The 17,508-nt window shown below is 43.9% G+C and overlaps 2 protein-coding genes and 4 pseudogenes across 2 annotated transcripts in view; 2 read left to right on the top strand and 4 right to left on the bottom strand.

The window, feature by feature from the left end:
• LOC106734838 (partner and localizer of BRCA2-like) overlaps positions 1-2,049 on the top strand; it is a 7,111-nt pseudogene extending 5,062 nt beyond the window's left edge.
• Positions 2,050-2,905: 856 nt separating this feature from the next.
• LOC102483287 (60S ribosomal protein L34 pseudogene) lies at positions 2,906-3,310 on the bottom strand (annotated as a pseudogene).
• Positions 3,311-11,494: 8,184 nt separating this feature from the next.
• On the bottom strand, positions 11,495-12,078 carry LOC102482870 (eukaryotic translation initiation factor 1 pseudogene; annotated as a pseudogene).
• A 496-nt stretch (positions 12,079-12,574) lies between these two features.
• Positions 12,575-14,955, top strand: LOC102482429 (2-iminobutanoate/2-iminopropanoate deaminase-like). The gene is made up of 4 exons (XM_006140400.1): positions 12,575-12,588; positions 13,293-13,531; positions 14,448-14,595; positions 14,856-14,955. The coding sequence occupies exons 1-4, from the start codon at positions 12,575-12,577 to the stop codon at positions 14,953-14,955; spliced, it is 501 nt and encodes a 166-aa protein (XP_006140462.1).
• On the bottom strand, positions 13,480-14,465 carry LOC102474290 (nucleolar protein 16 pseudogene; annotated as a pseudogene).
• A 1,339-nt stretch (positions 14,956-16,294) lies between the features above and the next one.
• Positions 16,295-17,508, bottom strand: part of LEUTX (leucine twenty homeobox) — a 2,735-nt gene continuing 1,521 nt past the window's right edge. Inside the window, exon 2 of the mRNA XM_006140399.1 lies at positions 16,295-16,687. Coding sequence (XP_006140461.1) covers positions 16,295-16,687 — 393 coding nt within the window. The remainder of the gene's footprint in view (positions 16,688-17,508) is intronic.

Here is a 17,508-nt window from a genome sequence, read left to right as displayed (position 1 = left end):
AGGGAAAATGAGGAAGTTTACAACCACCTTTATAAAAATCCTTTCTGTTTTAGTGTGTTTAATATTGTTCATATTAACACAATACAATTTGCAAATTTAGATGTATATGCATATTAATAAATAAAGACATGTATTTGTGTATGTGAAAAACCATGGGGACCAACAGACGGCATAATGGCTACATCACTGGACTCCCAGTCAGTTGGATAGTTCCAACCCCAGATACAGCGGCTTAAAACTCACGCCAGGCGCATGTCTGTGCCTGCATCCCCAGAATCCAGAGAGGAGAATCGAGGAGAAGGGATTGTAGTGTGGCTATCCTCCGTGGGGGGCAATTTCTCGGTGGCAATTTCTCGCTTTTTTGTCTCTCCAGCATGCACAGCAAAAATCTTTATTAAAAAAAAAAAAAAAAAAGAGAGAGAGAGAGACCAGCAGTTGGAGTAATGGCTATGTCACTGGACTCCCATTTGTTCGACCGCGGTTCGAGTCCCAGACCCAGTAGCTTGAACTTCTGCCAAGCATGTGTGTGTGTATGTGTGTGTGTGTGTGTGTGTGTGTGTGTGTATGTGTATGTGCATGCGCCCAAGATCCCCAGAGGAGAATGGAGGAGAGGGGATTGCAGCATGGCCATTCCTCCTGGGGAATGATTTCTTATTTTCTCTCTTTCTCTCTGTTTTCCTGGTGAGCACATGTACTCTATAGCAAAACCTCTCAAAAAAGAAAAAAAAAATGAGGAATGAAGGACCATGGGTCTCCCTGAGCCAGCTGGTTGTGTGCTGAGGAGAAACTGATCTCTCAGGGGATCCCTGGGCCTGCTGGGTCTGTGTTTTGGCGAGGTAGGCAATGGCCTTTCTTTTCCTTCTGCTGCTCTCTCCTGGAAAGCTCCTCAGCTGTGAGGATAAGGAAAAAGTGTTTTTTTGCTTTTTTGTTTTTTGGGTTTTTTTAATTAGCATTCTTGAAAAGAGAATACTACAAGACACTGAAACACTCCAGCATGCCCAAAGGGCTGAGAACCTTAAGCATTCTGTTAAGACAGTAGAAGGACTCGTTTGCTTGCCCCAGCAGGAAGTCTCACTACAGCTAATCCACTCAGAATCCTTCAGGTTCCTGTTCCATGGATGTGAGTGCCATGTGGTAGGAAAGAGCTGGTTGTAAAGAGCCATGTATCACAACTGCTTGTGAATATGTTGTCTCTCTGGAAATCTCTGGTCACTTGGCAGTAAAAAGAAATTTACACCTGGCACTTCACAGAGGTTCCAGTATTGCAAATAGTTCTAGCACGTGATGTTTGTAATCTTATGTGTGTAGCTTCAGGAAATTTAGAAATTAGAGAAATCAGGGCATTACTTGCTTCTTCTGAGGATGAAAGTGAAAAGCAAGTACTACTGAAATTTGGAAATATAAAAGCTGTGTTTGGTCTGACAAAGAGGAGGCTAATCAGTAGCTGCGGGACCCCTTGTGATCAACAAGTAGAAATCATGACATTTGCAGAAGATGGAGGAAACAAAGAAAAATAGTTTTAAATGTCCCCTAAAGAGACTGTCCTAACTTTTACAGAGGGCCAAGGGCTGCAAGAAGCTCTGCTTGGTACTACTATCATGAATAACATTGTTATTTAAAGCTTAACAACTGGTCAACTCCTGAAAAAGATGCACATTATTGAAGCTTCGGTCTGTCATAAAGCCTACTCTGAAATGGGGCTCCTGTTCTGAGTTATCCTTGTGCCAAGGAGAACAAGTCACTGGGAAGCTGTGTGTTTCAGCTGATTACCATTAGCACCGAGAGCCCCCTGGATGTGAGTGTGATGCTGTACTGCCTTCCTCAAGGGCAGGCTGGAATGTTCCTGGAAGGTAATGTGAAAGATCATTACACAGCCATTGTCTTGGTTTCTGGGGCAATTGCTGTTTGAGGCTTACTTCTAGGTCACTGCACAGCTCTCCTTCCACCTGTCTCTGACAAAATTGACCTTTCGTTAAATGGTCAGCTACAGATTCTCATTTGCTGGCTGGACAAAAAGATGGAAATGTATTTCTTTGCCGCCGATGGTAAGTTAAGGTGAAAGTTAGGCGAAGGCTTTCTGGATACATTGAGCTCTTAGTATTTTTTGAATTGTGACTTGGCTGTTATTGTAAGTAGACAGTATGTGAATGACATTGAAAATAATTATATGCATCTAGACAAATTTACTTTGTCTTTTTATTCTGATGGTGGTGGCACTACTGACCTTAAATGTTCATTTATACTTATTTTGGGGGAAAGAGCTTTAGATTAAATGTTGTAATTCCCCACATTTGCACATTTGTGTTTAAAACTGTACATAAAACTTTAAATGTTAATATTTATCTTGAGGCAAAAAAATCTGTAGAGGCCAGAGGTGGTATGGTGGTTAAGGTGCTGGATTCCCATATGGTCAACCATGGTTCAAGTACCAGACCTGGGAGCTTGAAAATCATGCTGGGTGCATATATGTGCTTACCCAAAATTCCAGGAGGAAAGTAGAAAAGGAATTACAGTATGGGCGACCCCACTGTGTGTGTGTGTGTGTGTGTGTGTGTGTGATTTTCTCACTGTCCTTTTCACTATCTGTCGGTATCTCTCTCCCTCTCCCTCTGGCAAGCACATGCGCCCTATGGCAAAAATCTTAAGAGGAGGGAAAAAAAACTATGCATGAATTTCAACTTGTTTTTATTACTCAAAAGAACATCATTTTTAAAAATGATTTATTTTGAATTTTATTTATTCATTTACTTATTTTATTTTGACCAGAGAGAGACAAAGAGAGAGAGAGAAAGTGAGGAAGCAAGCCACCAGGTCCAGGACTTGAACCATGGTCAGCCATGTGGGAATGTCCAGCACCTTAACCATCACACCACCTGCTGGTCCCCAAAAGAGGGTCATTTTTTACTTAGCTTTCTGACTGTGCTTGTGCCTTCAAGACTTTCACGACGATTTTCTGCTCCTCTATAAGGAAAGCACACTTGACCCAGTCCAGACGCATTTTGTGCACATGGAGCCGCCATAGGCCCTGCTGACGTGCTTCTTTGTTTTAGACAGCCTCATGAGAACTTTTGGTCTCAACATGAATCCCTCAGAGTTGCCCGGGCACACGCCGCATTTGGGTGCTTTCCCAACCCTGGTACAAAGGTAGACAATCCTATTACCAGGGGTTCAGAACAGCCTAATCTTGTTGGAGGCCATGTTATAGGAAAGCCTACGCCAGTAGGTCAGACGCCGGGCCATCCTGAGTGCCTCTAGACACCATCCCCAGAAGCTACATTTTTTCTTTTATTAAGATTTTTGGCATAAGGCGCATGGGCTCACCAAAGAGAAACAGAGAGACAGTGAGAGAGAAAGTGAATAGTCTCACACACACACCAGAGGGGATGGCCATACCAGAATCCCTTGTCCTTCATTCTCCTCTTAGGATTTTTGGCATGAAAACAATACATGTCTGGCATGTTTTTTAAGCTGCTAGGTTCAAGACTTGTCCATATGGGATCCTGTGCCTTAACCACCACGCCACAGCACTTTACACCAACATAAACTCATGCTTTAATTCCATTTTCACAAACTTTTTGAAGCCCTCAGTACATATATTGGAAATGCATGCTCATAAGTTTTGGGTTTTTTGTTTTTGTTTTTGTTTTTATAATTTGCTAGAGGAAGTGTACACTCATGGGGGAAAGAGAGAGAAGGCAAATGAGAAAGCACGCCCTGCAGGAGATGACCACACCACAATCTCTTCTCCATTCTTCATTCAGGATTTTGGGAATGCACACACTCATGCTGACACATTTTCCAAATCACAGGGTCTGAGGCTCAAAACGTGCAGTTGGCCATTGTGGAATTTAGCCACCTTAACCACCATGGCAGCAACTAGCCCCATAAACCTTATACAAATGGAGTATATGGTCAAAAATATTTGAGAGCTGGCCAGCAGGTGGCACAAAGGCAAAGGTGCTATATCCCACATGGCTAACTGCATCGTTCCAGGTCTGGTCCTGTTGGCTTGAAAATCACACCAGCTATAGTTGTGCACATGCCCAAAATTCCAAGAGGAGACTAGAGGAGAAGGGATTGCAGTATGGCCATCCTCCCTGGAGAGTGATTTCTCACTTTCTCTCTGGCAAGTACAAATGCTCTATAGTAAAAACTAAAAAACACAAAATAACAACTTTGGGGGTGTGGACATAAACAAGCTGATTCAATGAAGATGGTGAGCATTATAATAGTGATATCATTGGGCTTTGCAGAACTCCGCTCAGGTTAGGGGGAGAGTGTAGGGTATTATTAGCAGTTTTCTGGAGGAAAGGTCAGTAAAGCTGATTTGAAGAATAGGAGGAAGTCTGGAGCTACATATGTAGAAACCCCAGAAATGACTTGTAATATATTCTAAATTTTTGTAGCAGCACCCAGATTGAGAAACAGCATTACTAGCTCCCAAACACCCACCCCCCAACCTTCTCGTAGTCATTACCTCCCTCTGGTGTATTACATTTTATCAAAATGACTGTAGTGATGTCTCCCTTCCACATGTCTCTTCTGACAAGGTGTCATTCCCACACCAAGAGATGGAGCTTATGACTGCTTCCGATCCTGGCAGGTATTTATGACCAAGACAACCAAGAAAGCATGGTGAGTGACAAGTGACACATGTGCCTTCTGAGCCTCGATCATATACAATGGTGTGGTTTCAGCCTGGTTCTCTTTCTTGGAATGCTCACCCTTAGAACCCAGCTGGCACACTTGAGGAACCCCAGGATATGTGGATAGTTTATATATGAGTATTTCTGCCACAGCCACCATTGACTGCCAGACAGAGTGAGGAAGCCTGTCGTATGACCCCAGCTCAGCCACCATCTGACCTTAACCACAGGAGAGACCCTAAGCAAAAACGGCCCTGCTGAGCCCAGCCAACTCCCAGAAACAGAGTGAGGATGACAATGCAGTGATAATTTAGTGTTTTACATCACTAAGTTTAGAAGAGGTTTGTTATATAACAATATGTAACTGATTTGCCTCCTCTCCCCAAGGGTAAGTAATCACCATGCTGACTTCTAACACCATAGGTTATTTTTCCCTGATTCTTTGTAAAAATGAAATAATAAAGTACATCACTTCTGGGTGACTTCTGTGCTTGGGTCCAGCTTACAAGAGTATATTGAGCTGGACACATTTTGGCTTCCTCATGCTCTGTCCTTTAAAGATGGTGTTTTAAACTCTGATTATATTGGCGTTTTCAACATGCATTCTCTTTTGGGGTTCTAGCACCCCAGTTCTCCCCCACTCTTGTCTGTGTGCTTTGGGTGCAACTGAGCCCACCTTTGGGCTCTCTGGGGAGAGTCCATAATCCAGGCCTGGATGACAAGCATATTCCATCTCCCTGGCCATAATGATGTTCAGAAATGAGCCTGTGACTCACACCTGGCCACGAGAGCCAGGTGGGTGTCTGCTGAGAAAAACAGGAAAGAAGTCCCCATTCCTTTTCTGAGGTGGTTTCCCAGCTGATAGAATCTAAGCCCAAAGCTGCTGAGGGCTCTTGTTAGGGGAAAACTTGCCTGAGAGTGAAGAAAGAATAAAGAGACCGAGGAAGGCTGAGTTGAGAGATGGAGTGAGAACAGGGGATCCTGGTACCTCTTTGGCTCCTGGGGACAGCTTTGCCTGAAGGCAGACCTACCTATTGCAATTAGATAAGCATAGCTGTTTCAATTTTTGGCTTAAGATAGTTGGAGGTGTTTGTTTGTTTGTTTGTTTTTCCTGTCTTTTGTAGACAAAAAAAAAAGAGGCTCTGCGTGTGGATTTTCTCAAAAAGCCCCAGTGAGCATTTCCTTTTGCTGGACTGAATCCTCACATGGAAAAGACTTCCTCTTTGCAGAGTTCTCATGGTATAGAGTTGGACCAGGAGCACCAGCAACACCAGTGGTCTTGTGAAAAATGTGAATTCTTGGACCTGACCCTAGTGAATTGCAGACTCTAGAATCATGTTCCAGTGCTGGTGTTTTTAGAACCCTCTAGGGGCTGGATGCTTAAGTTTGAACGTCACTGCAGTAAGCATGGTGATGAAGGTAGAGCACACGCTCCTGTCTCTACTTCCATCTGCCTCTGATTTCAGGTGACTTACATAAATTATCCTGCCTTGGGGTTGGCAGGTAACGTGGTGGTTAAAGACACTGGACTCCCACATGGCTGATGGTGGTTCAAGTCTGACTATGTCTCTGGATTCCCGTATAGTCAACCACCGTTTGAGTCCTGGACTCAATGGCTTAAACTTATGCCAGCATGTGTGCGTGCCCAAGATCCCAAGAGGAGAATAAAAGAGAAAGGGATTGCAGTGTGACCATCTCACCTGGGGGGTGATTTCTCACTTTCTATCTCTCTGTCTCTCTCTGTCTTCCTGGCGAGTGCACGCGCCCTATAGTAAAAATCTCTTAAAAAAAAAAAAGTGCATCAGAGAGAAAGAGACAGAAAGCAAGAAATCACCCCCTTAGGAGAGATGGCCACACCACAATCTCTTCTCCTCCATTCTCCTCTCAGGATTTTGGGCACGCATGCACACACACCCAGCGTGAGTTTTTTGGTTTGGTTTGGTTTGGTTTTTGGAGAGGTTTTTGCTATACGGCACGTGTGCTCGCCTGAAAGACAGAGAGAGATAGTAAGCAAGAAATCACGCCCTCCATCTTCTCTCGGGATCTTGGGCATGCATGCACACACACACCCAGTGTGAATTTAAGCCACTGGGTCCAGGACTCAAACTGCGGTTGACTACGTGGGAGTCCAGCCACGTAACCATTATGCCATCTGCTGGTCTCCACATCTGTTTTATAGTGCTATATGTGGCTCAATGTGTTAATAGGGGCAAATGAAGTAGCTATTTTTTTAAAAAGGGGAAATAGGCAACAGGTAGCATAGAGGTCAAGATGTTGGACTCCCACATGGCTAATCACAGCTCAAGTCCCAGACCCAGAAGCTTGAAAATCATGTAAGGCATGTGTGCATGCTTGCCCAAAATCCCAGGAGGAGAATGAAGGAAGAAGGGATTGTGGTGTGGCCATTCCCCCTGGGGAGTGACTTCTCACTTTCCCTCTCACTGTCTCTTTGTCTCTCTCTGGCAAGGGCAAAAACGTTAAAAAAAAAAAAAAGAAAAGAAAAGAAAAGAAAAGAAAAGAAAAGAAAAAAGAGAAAGAAGGAAAAAAGAAAGGAAAAAGAACTCCCTGGTCAAGCTGATGCTGACAGTCAAGGAGACTCCGTTTTGAGAACCACTGAACTAGATGTCATTGTTACTGCTCTCCAGCTCCCTTTCTGATGTTTTTTCAGTCACCTCAGCTGCTCTGGAATTTTCCGCTGACTCAAGCCTCTGTCTCCTCTCCCTCTCCTCTGGCATCAGTTTTGATAGTTGGATTCCCTGTGGCTGGTAACTGGAGCTCCAAGCCCAGCTCTCCACTGAGAGTGGCCCTGGTTTCCACCTGTTTGGGGCACCTGATTGATGGTTCCTTCAACTGCAAGGGCTCCTTTTTAGGCAGCCTTCAGAACCGCCTCCAGTTTTCTTATATAAGCAGGCACCCTTCTCCTAATGTCTGGGAAGCTACAGTTGCCACAGCATTCCCAACACTCTGGCTGTCCACTCGGGTCCCCATTATAAGCATTTCTTGGCTATTATAAATGGTTTTGAGTGCAGATCCAATTAAGCCTCCAACAAGCTCCTCTAACTCGGCCCTGCTGGCTACAGGAAGATCAGTGTGATGAGCTGAGAATGAGAGAGGAGGTGGCTAGTGATCAGGTCGGAGACATGCAGAAGACAGATTGGATAAGGCTTAAGAAGTCAGCATAGGAAGAACCTAGACTCTATCCCTAATAGTGGTCAAAGGTTTTTTAATCATATGTTTTAAATTGTGAAATATAATATACATGCATATGGGTACATGCGGGGAATTCAAAAAGTTAATGAAAATGAGATTGAAGTATGAATTTATTTTGGCGCAATAAAGTTTTTAAAATTCACGCATAGTTTTTTCATCATACAAAATTTTCACGAACTTTTTGAAGACCCTTTGTATAAAACACATGCGTGCACATTTATACATATAAATAGTCTGAAAAATTACACAGTAGACACCTGAGGTAACCATATATGTAAGTGGGATATTGCTAGTCACAGCCATCTCTAACAAGAGTGGCATAGTAGTAAAACCTGACAATCTGTGAGGCCAACTACATGGGTCAGTTCCCAGTTCAAGTCTGGAGATCTCCTTGAGTGTGCTGGGCATATATGTGCTCGTGATGTGAAGCTGGCTGACCCTGTCAGGGTGTGCTCTCTCTCTCTCACTCAAGGAAAATGTTAATTTATTTGTTAAGGTTTTTGCCATCGGGCACATGTGCTCAGAGGGAGAGAGACAGAGCAGGAGAGAAATCACCCCGGGGAAGGGGGGCAGGGGAGTGCTGGCAGTAGGTGGCCACGCCACAATCCTTTTACTTCCATTCTCCTCCTAGGATTTTGGGTACACACACACATGCACTCAATGTGTTTCAGGCCATCAAGTCTACGACCCAAACTGCAATCAACCATGTGGAAGTCCAACACCTTAACAACCATGCCACCTGCTGGCCCAATTAATTAATTTTTTGAGAAAGTACAAGCCCCATCTATGTTTTGCAGCCTTGAAGGATCACTCCTACAGGTTGGTGGACCCTCCAGTCTACACATTGGAGTCTGGTTCATCTCCCCCAAATGACCTCTTGTCTATCCTTAGGTCTAGGGATGTGCATGTCAGTGTGTTCTGTCCTGCTTGATAGACAGAGAAGAGGCCCACGCAGTTGTGAAAGCAGGTTCCAGAACATATGGGGTAAGGGGGAACTAGCAGTTAGCGTAATGGCTATGTCGCTGGATTCCCACATAGTTGACTGCGGTTCGCATCCCGGACCCGGTGGCTTAGAACTCATGCCGGGCGCGTGTGTGTGCATGCCCAAGATCCTGAGAGGAGGATGGAGGAGAAGGGATTGCGGCGTGACTATCCCCCCTGGGGGGTGATTTCTTCTTTTCTGTCTCTCTGTCTGGCGAGTGCACACGCCCTATAGCGAAAACCTCTCAAAAAAAAAAAAAAAACACATATGGGGTAAGGGATACCATGGAATTAGTACTCTGAGTGTGATCTCAAACTGCACTGTCCAGTGGTTAGTCACATATGGCTGTTTACGTTTAAATTAACAAAAATTAAAATTAAAATTCATTTTCTCGGTTGGACTAGCTACATTGCGATGCTGTTATAACCAAATTCAGGCCCAGAGGCTATGGCATAGTGGTAACACAGTTCCCTATGAAGCTGGAAGCCTTGTGTTCCACTGCAGTTTGGATCCCTGGGTTTAGTCTACAAATATGCCAGGTGGTATGCAGGCCCCAAGGATTCTGAAGAGTTGAAGGACTGGAGAAATGGGATCATGGGGGGGTGCCTCTCTCTCTGTCTTCCTTGCTCTGTCTCTCTCTCTCTGTCAAGGAAGAAAAGAAATAAATGAACTTTTTCAAAAAAAAAAAAAAAAGTATGTGAAGCCCCAGCCATGGTAGTGTGAGCTGAACATTGCTGCTCCTCACCTGAGGCCAACTAGGAGCCCTGGGTTTGATTCCAGCCCACTCTAAAATGCCAGGTGTGGGGGCAGACATATGTGGTCTCGCTACTCAGGAGGCTAAGACAGGAGGATTGATTAGGACACAGCAAGACCCTGCCTAAAATACTACTGCCCTGCTACACACATGCATGCAAACACACAAAATAAGCATACAAAGTGATGGATTCATTACCTTACTTAATCATTCCACAATGTAAACACATGTCAAAACATCCCATTGTATTCCATAATATATATGTCATTATTTGTCAATTAAAGATAAAACTTTAAAAATATATTTAAGAAATTATTTTATTTAACTTTATTTACTTATTTTAATTTGACCAGAGAGGCGCAGAGCAAGAGAAAGAGAAACAGAGAAAGGGAACATGAGAAAGCAAGCCACCAGGTCCAGGACCCAAACCACATTCGGCCATGTGGGAGTCTGGTGCCCTTAACTACCACGCCACCTGCCTGCCCAAAATCTTTAAAAATATTTTTAAGAAAAGAAATAAAGGGGACCAGCAGATGGCGTAATGATTGCATCGCTGGACTCCCATGTAGTCAACCAAGGTTTGAGTCCCAGACCTGTGCCTTAAAACTCACTCTGGGTGCATGTGTGCCCAAAATCCAAAATCCAGAGAGGAGAATGGAGAAGAGATTAGGGCATGGCCATGCCCTCTGGGGGATGCTTTCTCTCTTTCTGTCTCTCTATCTCTCCAGTGAGTATATGTGCCACATAGGAAAAAAAAAACTCTCAAAAAAAAAAAAAAAAAAGAAAAGAAATGAAGGGCTAGCAGGTGATGTGGTGGTTAAGGTGCTGGATTCCCACATGGCAAATGGTGGTTCAAGTCCTGGATCCAGTGGCTTGAAAATCACAATGGGCACGTATACACGAGTGCACAAAATCCTAAGAGAATGAAAGAGAAAGGGTTGTGGCATGGCCATATCTCCTGGTGGATGGCTCTCTGTCTCTCTCCAGCAAGCACACACACCCTATCACAAAAACAAAAATAAAAAATAAACAAGAAAGAAGATGCAAATTATTTGCAGATGACATGATCTAATATATAGAAGAGCCAAAGGAATCCAGTAAATTGTTGTTTGTTTGTTTCTGAAAACAAGTTTTTACTTAAATAAGGGTTTAAATACATCGCATAACATTAAAACTGAAGAAGAAGGGGAAAAATAACCAAAACCCAGTTTGTTACTTCACATGGCATTGGGCAGCTGTTGCTTATAGTAAGTTGCAAGCTCTAGAGCTAGCTACATGACTGAGACATCCATTTGAAACTTGTTCCCTTGTCAAAAGTTTAACTGTGACAGGTTGACCTCACATTGTGGTGTTTGGAAATCCTTTTATCTAAAATACATCTGGTCAAAGAGACCACGGTGGCAAGTCAGGTGTCCTGTCACCTCACTAGAGCTCTGTTCACCTGGTCAGGTTGAAGATGCCAGGTGATCTTTTACAAGTGGTACAGCTGCCCCTGCTACTTACCATCCTCTCCTCTCAGGTGCACGGAGGGCTGTTCAGGTGATGACATTCTCTAGGGCGGAGGACACGGCAGAGGGAGTGCCAAGGAACTTCTGGCCAGACATAGCTGTCTGTGGTCTTGGGGCTCTGGATTTGGCTGAAACATCACGTTATTGCTCTGTTTTAGGCTGGACACTGCCAGGCGCCTACTCCTTGACCTCTGTTTAAATGAGGGACTTCCAGACTAGACAGCATGGCTCTTTTCGGAGCATGAAGGAGTTAACTGCATGAAGGAGTTACACTAGTCCAAGTTAAAAGCGGACCCAAAATGGTTACATTATACGAGCTATGAGGTTTGTAAACTTGTGACAGGGACAGAAGGGGAATTCTACTCGTTGCAAGGAAATCCTCACTTAAGCTTCAGTGAGCCACATGCACTTAAAACCCATGAACCTATAGCTGATCGTCCTTAGCCAATCCAATCTCTACAAGAAACTGGCATATGTTCTTGTGCTGATCACCCTGGAGCTGAATTACTTCTCCATATTTTGGATGCTCAATTACAGTAACATTGCAGGCAAAGTTCTTCTTAAACACCTTCACTAGTTTCTTTTTATGTCAATCATCAGAGATCCCTTAGACAGTAGTAAGGGTCTTCCTGACATTTCTCTGTTGAATTCTTATATGGATATAATCCTCAGTGCCAGCAGGAAGCAAGTCATCACCCTTACTTGCATCAGCAAAGGGGTCGAAAGAGTGGAGGTTCTGGGTAGCGGACACACGATACGATTCCTTTTCCTCAGTGGAAACGGCCTGCAGAAGACAGTGGCGGGAGAAGGCAGGCAGGGGGGACTGAGCGTCGGGAAGCAAGGGGGCTCGAAGGGAGGAGGCTGCTGAGTCCTCGAGTGACTGGGGCTGTAAATAAGTATTTTTAAAGAATTTTTTAATTTACAGACCGGCAGGTGGCGTGGTGGTTAAGGGCACTGGACTCCCACATGGCCGACCATGTCAAGGACCAGGACCTGGCCGCATGCTTTCTCACTTTCTCTTTTTCATGCTGTCCCTCTCTGATCACATTAAAAAACATATACACATAAATAAAGTTAAAATAATTTTTAATTATTTAATTTCATTAAGTAATTTATTTATCATTTGACTGAGAGAGTGGAAAAGTGAGAAATTCAGATCTGGGACCCAAACTGTGGTTAGCCATGTGGGAATCCAGTGTCTTAAACACTACACCCCCTGCCAGCCCCTCCAATAAATAAATATTAAAACTACTGGATGGGGACTAGCAGGTGGTGTGGTGGCTAAGGCGCTGGACACTCCCACATGCCCGACCACAGTTCGAGTGCCAGACCTGGTGGCTTGCCTTCTCACTTTCTTTCTGTCTCCCTCTGGTCAAACTAAAATAAGTGAATAAATAAATAAAATTAAATACATAATATTTTTAAATATATCAGGCAAAAGACATTTTTAAAAACAACAACAAAAAAAACCCGGATGAGTTCTGCAAAGTAGCAGGATGTGAGATCAATATATAAAAATCAATAAGGGACCAGCAGATGGCATAATGATTATGTACTGGACTCCCACATGGCTGACCAAGGTTCCAGTCCCTAGTGACTTGAAACTCATGCTGAGCCCATATGCATGTGTGCCCAAAATCCTGAGGGGAGAATGGAAGAGAAGGGATTGCAACGTGGTCATCCCTCCTGGGGGGTGGGGGGAGTGATTCCTTGCTTTCGGTTCCTCTCTTTCTGTCTCTCTGGTGAGCACATGCGCCCTATAGTAAAAATCTCTCTTAAAAATTAAAAAATTGTATTTTCTATAAATTCCAATGGACAATCTGAAAATAAAACAATTCCATTTATAATAGTATAAAAACAGAGACCAGAAGTTGGCATAATGACTATGTTGCTGGACTCCCATGTAGTCGACCAAAGTTCAAGTCCCGAAACCAATGGCTTAAACTTATACTGGGTCCATGTGCGTGCGTGCCCACAATCCCGAGAGGAGAATGGAGAGGAAGAGATTGTGGTGTGGCCATCCCTCTGGGGAGGGTGACTTCTCGCCGCTTTCTGTCTCTCTGTCTCTCTATTATATTTATATATATATAAAATAGTATAAAAACAATAAAAAATTAGGAATAAATTTAACAAAGAGTGCAATAAAAATACTCTTAAAAAATACAAAACATTGTTGAGAGTTCGCTGGGAAGCGAGCAGAAGAGCTGCGTTAGGACTACTTCTCCAGGAGGGGGCAGCAAGAGAGAATTAGCCACGTCGTCTCTCATCAGAAAAGTGATCAGCACCGCAAAAGCCCGAGGGGCCATTGGTCCCTACAGTCAAGCTGTGGTAGTGGACAGGACCGTTTACGTTTCAGGACAGCTGGGCATAAACCCTTCAAGTGGACAGCTTGTACCAGGAGGAGTGGCGGAAGAAGCTAAGCAAGCTCTTTATTTTTTTTTTTTAAGAGAGAAACAAAATACCCTTTTATTATGTACAGACTGTATTTGAATAAACCACCCACTCTGAAAACAGCAGGTCTGGCTTTTTCATGAGCCTCCAGAAAAATGCAACCAGAGCCTCTGAGACACGGTTCCTTCCCCACGGTGGGGAGAATGTGTGTGTACACGTGTGTGTGAAAGACCTGATCCCATGGGGTTAGGCCAGCCTCACCTGAACAGGCCACACACGTCTCCTCGCGTTAAACCCTGGCTCCAGCTTCACTGGCCCAAGAGGCCTCAGATGGGCCTGTGTAAACCAGTCAGTCACTCAACCTCCATCTTATTCTTCTGCAAAGAAACCGTGAATTCTTGCCACTACACTTGGTAGAAACGTAAGATGATCTTATTCCAAATTTGTTTTGGGGTGTCTTGATAGTAATTCTTCTCATTCCAGGCCATAGCCTTATAGTCCTCCCCATGGTTCTCCACCATGTAGCCGACGTAGTCGATGAGGTCCCGAGACAGCGTGTTCCCTTTCTTCTCTGGGAGGCTGGCTTCTGCCTCGAGTTCATTTAGTACATAAGGCTTCCGCACGAGCTCTTTAGGCCTCTCCGGTACATCCACCTCCATGGCTTTCACCTTTCTCTTACGGAGGGGTACCGCTTTGTTGGGGTCCATAGCCAGCCCTAAGTCGGCCAGGTTCTACCGCACAGATTTAGCGTGGTCCCAGACATGTCGGATGTGAGAGCACTCGGTCCGCGGTGCGGCCTTCCGTCTAGCATTCCGGTTTAGACGCTTTCGGTTGACGTTGTAACCGAACTTCTGCCTCCGGATCTTGCCCTTGGCCTTGGGCATCTGGCTGACCGCGCCGCACCAGCAGCTCACACTGGGTGCCCCTCACTTCCAGCACCGCTAAGCAAACTCTTATAAACATGGGTGAGATTCTGAAAGTGGCTGGCTGTGACTGCTGTAATGTGGTGAAAACAACTGTTTTGCTGGCTGACATCAATGACTTCGGTACTGTCAACGAAATCTGCAAACAATATTTCAAGAATAGCTTTCCTGGGAACCAGCAGTTAGCGTAATGGCTATGTCGCTGGACTCCCAAGTAGTCGACCGCGGTTCACGTCCCAGACCCAGTGGCTTAAAACTCACGCCGGGCGCGTGTGCGTGCGTGCCCAAGATCCCGAGAGGAGAATGGAAGAGAAGGGATTGCGGCATGACCATCCCCTCTGGGGGGTGATTTCTCGCTTTCTGTCTCTATGTCTCTCTCTGTCTGGCGAGCACACGCTCCCTATAGCGAAGGCCTCTCAAAAAAAAAAAAAAAAAGAGTAGCTTTCCTGCTAGAACTGCTTACCAGGTTGCTGCTTTGCCCAAAGGAGGCCAAGTTGAGATTGAAGCAGTAGCCATCCAAGGACCACTCACAACCACATGACTGTAAGTGGGCCAGTGTTTAGTTTTGAACTCTCATTATATTTTTAAACTAACGTCTTAATTTTTTATAATTGATAAAAGTATAAGTTTGAGTAAAATGTCTGAAGTTATTACAGAATGCATATATTAAGGAAAGTTGAATGTGATTGAAGATTTGTTACTAATGTTCTAAATTACACTTAATGTACACCCATATTACTAACTGTAGGAGAAGAGAAAGAGAAATGACATATTTACTCAAATAAAAAAAGCAAAGGGAAATAACATGCAGGAAAGAAGAGTTCATTGTTCCTGAGAATAATCAAGAGCATACCCAGTTCAGTTAAATCGTGTTTACTTACTGATGTGAAATACATAATTCTCATGTTAGATATATGGTTCTGCTTGTTCTGAGTATAATTGAAGTATTTAAATTTGAATGGTAAAAATATAGGAGAATAATATGGACCAAAATTTTGTATAAATAATATTTTTCTAATGGAAATTAAATATATATACAAATTCAAAAAAAAATCCATTGTTGAAAGAAGATCTAAGCAAGTAGAAAAAAATTTCTCGTCTATAGATTGGAAGACTCAATGTTGTTAAAATGGCAATACTCCCTAAATTGATCTGCAATGCAAATTCAGTGTGATCTCTATCAGAATCCTATCTGACTTCTTTGTAGGATCTGGCAAACTGTATCAAAAACTCATATGGAATTGCAGGGGAAATGGCCAAAACAATCTTGAAAAAGAGCCAAGTAAGACTCAACGATATCCTTGGCCAGCAGATGATATGATGGTTAAGGCTCTGGACTCCCACATGGCCAACCAGTTCAAGTCCCAGACCTGGCAACTTGCTTTCTCACTTTCCTTCTCTCTCTCTCCATGTCTCTCTGGTCAACTTTAAAAAAATAATAATAAATAAATAAAATATGATAACTGTTTCTTTTTAAAAAAGTCTCAAAACTTTATTTGTAGTAAATTTCAAAACTTACTACAAGACAATGGTGTTCTCTAAGCCACATAGCAGACCACACGGTTTGAGTCCCAGACCCGGTGACTTGAAAAACACTCTGGGCACACATGAGTGTGTGCCCAAAATCCAGAAAGAGTGGAGGAGAAGGGAATGGATTATGGCCACCCCCACCCCAGGAGGTGATTTATCACTTTCCCTCTCTCAGGGAGTGTAGCAATTTTTGAAAAAAAAAATTAAGTAGACTACGGAGTTGTGTGGAAAAGACCTGGAACATAAGAGGATATTTAAAAGCCAGGAGACAAAATTATTAGTCACAATTTGCCCACAGTTGTGTAAAGACTCCATCTGTCGGAAGTCACACCAGTGCTGTCCATGGTCCCTCAGCCAAGGTAACCTGGGGAGAGATACTGGTCTAGGCTGCCGGGGTCTTCATCCCCAGGTAAGGCATACAATTGCACAAATTCATCCATGTCATAGGGAATGGAGACCCAAAGAGGATCAGAAGCCTCCAGACATATCTGTTCAATATCAGAAGGCTGAGAATCCCGTGATGAATTCCTCAAAGAGGCACCAGCCCCTTCAGGTGACTTGATATCAGAAGGTTCAGAAGGATCATGGTCATTGGCATCTGAAACTCCCAGGCTCACTGGAGGAGTGTTTGCAGCAGTTCTGAGTATGGGGGTTCCCTCCATCTGATCAGGTGCTCCTGGTGGCAGACTTGCCTGGGTTTGTTGCTGCTTCTTCTGCTTGGCTCGCTGATTCTTAAACCAAATCTGAGGAAGAAGGAAGTGAGCAGGTTTGTTAAACGGAATGCCAGACCTCTAGCACAGAAGGTGAGTCCTGTGTTTAGGGTGCCAGATCCAACATGGCCAAGCATGGTTTGAATCCTGGCCCCGGCAGCTTGAAAAATACACAGGGCACATGTGCAAGTGAGCCCCAAATCCCAAGGACAGATGGAGAAAGGATTGCAATGTGACCATGCTCAAATGGGAGGTGCTTCCTCTCTCCCTCTCTCTCAACCTCTCTGGTGAGCACATGTGCCATCAGGCAATAAAAAATAAAGTAGTGGGACCAGCAGTTAGCATAATGGCTATGTCGCTGGACTCTCATGTAGTCGACCACAGTTCGCGTCCTGGACCTGGTGACTTAAACTCACGCCAGGCGTGTGTGTGTCCTCTCTAAATAAATAAATAAATAAATAAATAAATAAATAAATAAATAAATAAATAAATAAAAATGAATAAATAAAGTAGTAAGTTTATTAAAAGGGAGGGAATTCTTATGTTCCTCAAAAATTAGGAGTTTTTCATTGCAAGAAAGCTAATCTCACATCTCTTCATGTTTATCTGAACAAGGACATTCCTCTGTTATTCTGAGTTCCAGAGGGCAAAGGGATAGATTGTACTTTCAATGTGTAGAATAGGATATAGCACTCACACCCTAGTTCAGGAGGTACAATGTAAAGGGTAGAGTATGTACCAGTGGCGTCTCTGGGTTCTCAGAGAAAGTACTCTGGGAACCAGCAGTTAGCGTAATGGCTATGTTGCTGGACTCCCACGTAGTCGACCGTGGTTCGAGTCCCGGACCCGGTGGC

Source organism: Tupaia chinensis, unplaced genomic scaffold (genome assembly GCF_000334495.1).
Source record: "Tupaia chinensis unplaced genomic scaffold, TupChi_1.0 Scaffold000037_13, whole genome shotgun sequence".
Taxonomy (NCBI): Eukaryota; Metazoa; Chordata; class Mammalia; order Scandentia; family Tupaiidae; genus Tupaia; species Tupaia belangeri.
This window is presented reverse-complemented; position numbering and strand designations above follow the sequence as displayed.

What these genes read in the sequence shown, in the direction of transcription:
- LOC102482429 (XM_006140400.1), top strand. An exon ending in AGAAGCTAAGCAAGCTCTTT is followed by an intron (nt 13,532 to 14,447) that starts ATTTTTTTTTTT and finishes AGCAAACTCTTA; the next exon opens with TAAACATGGGTGAGATTCTG. An exon ending in AGCTTTCCTGGGAACCAGCA is followed by an intron (nt 14,596 to 14,855) that starts GTTAGCGTAATG and finishes AAAAAAGAGTAG; the next exon opens with CTTTCCTGCTAGAACTGCTT.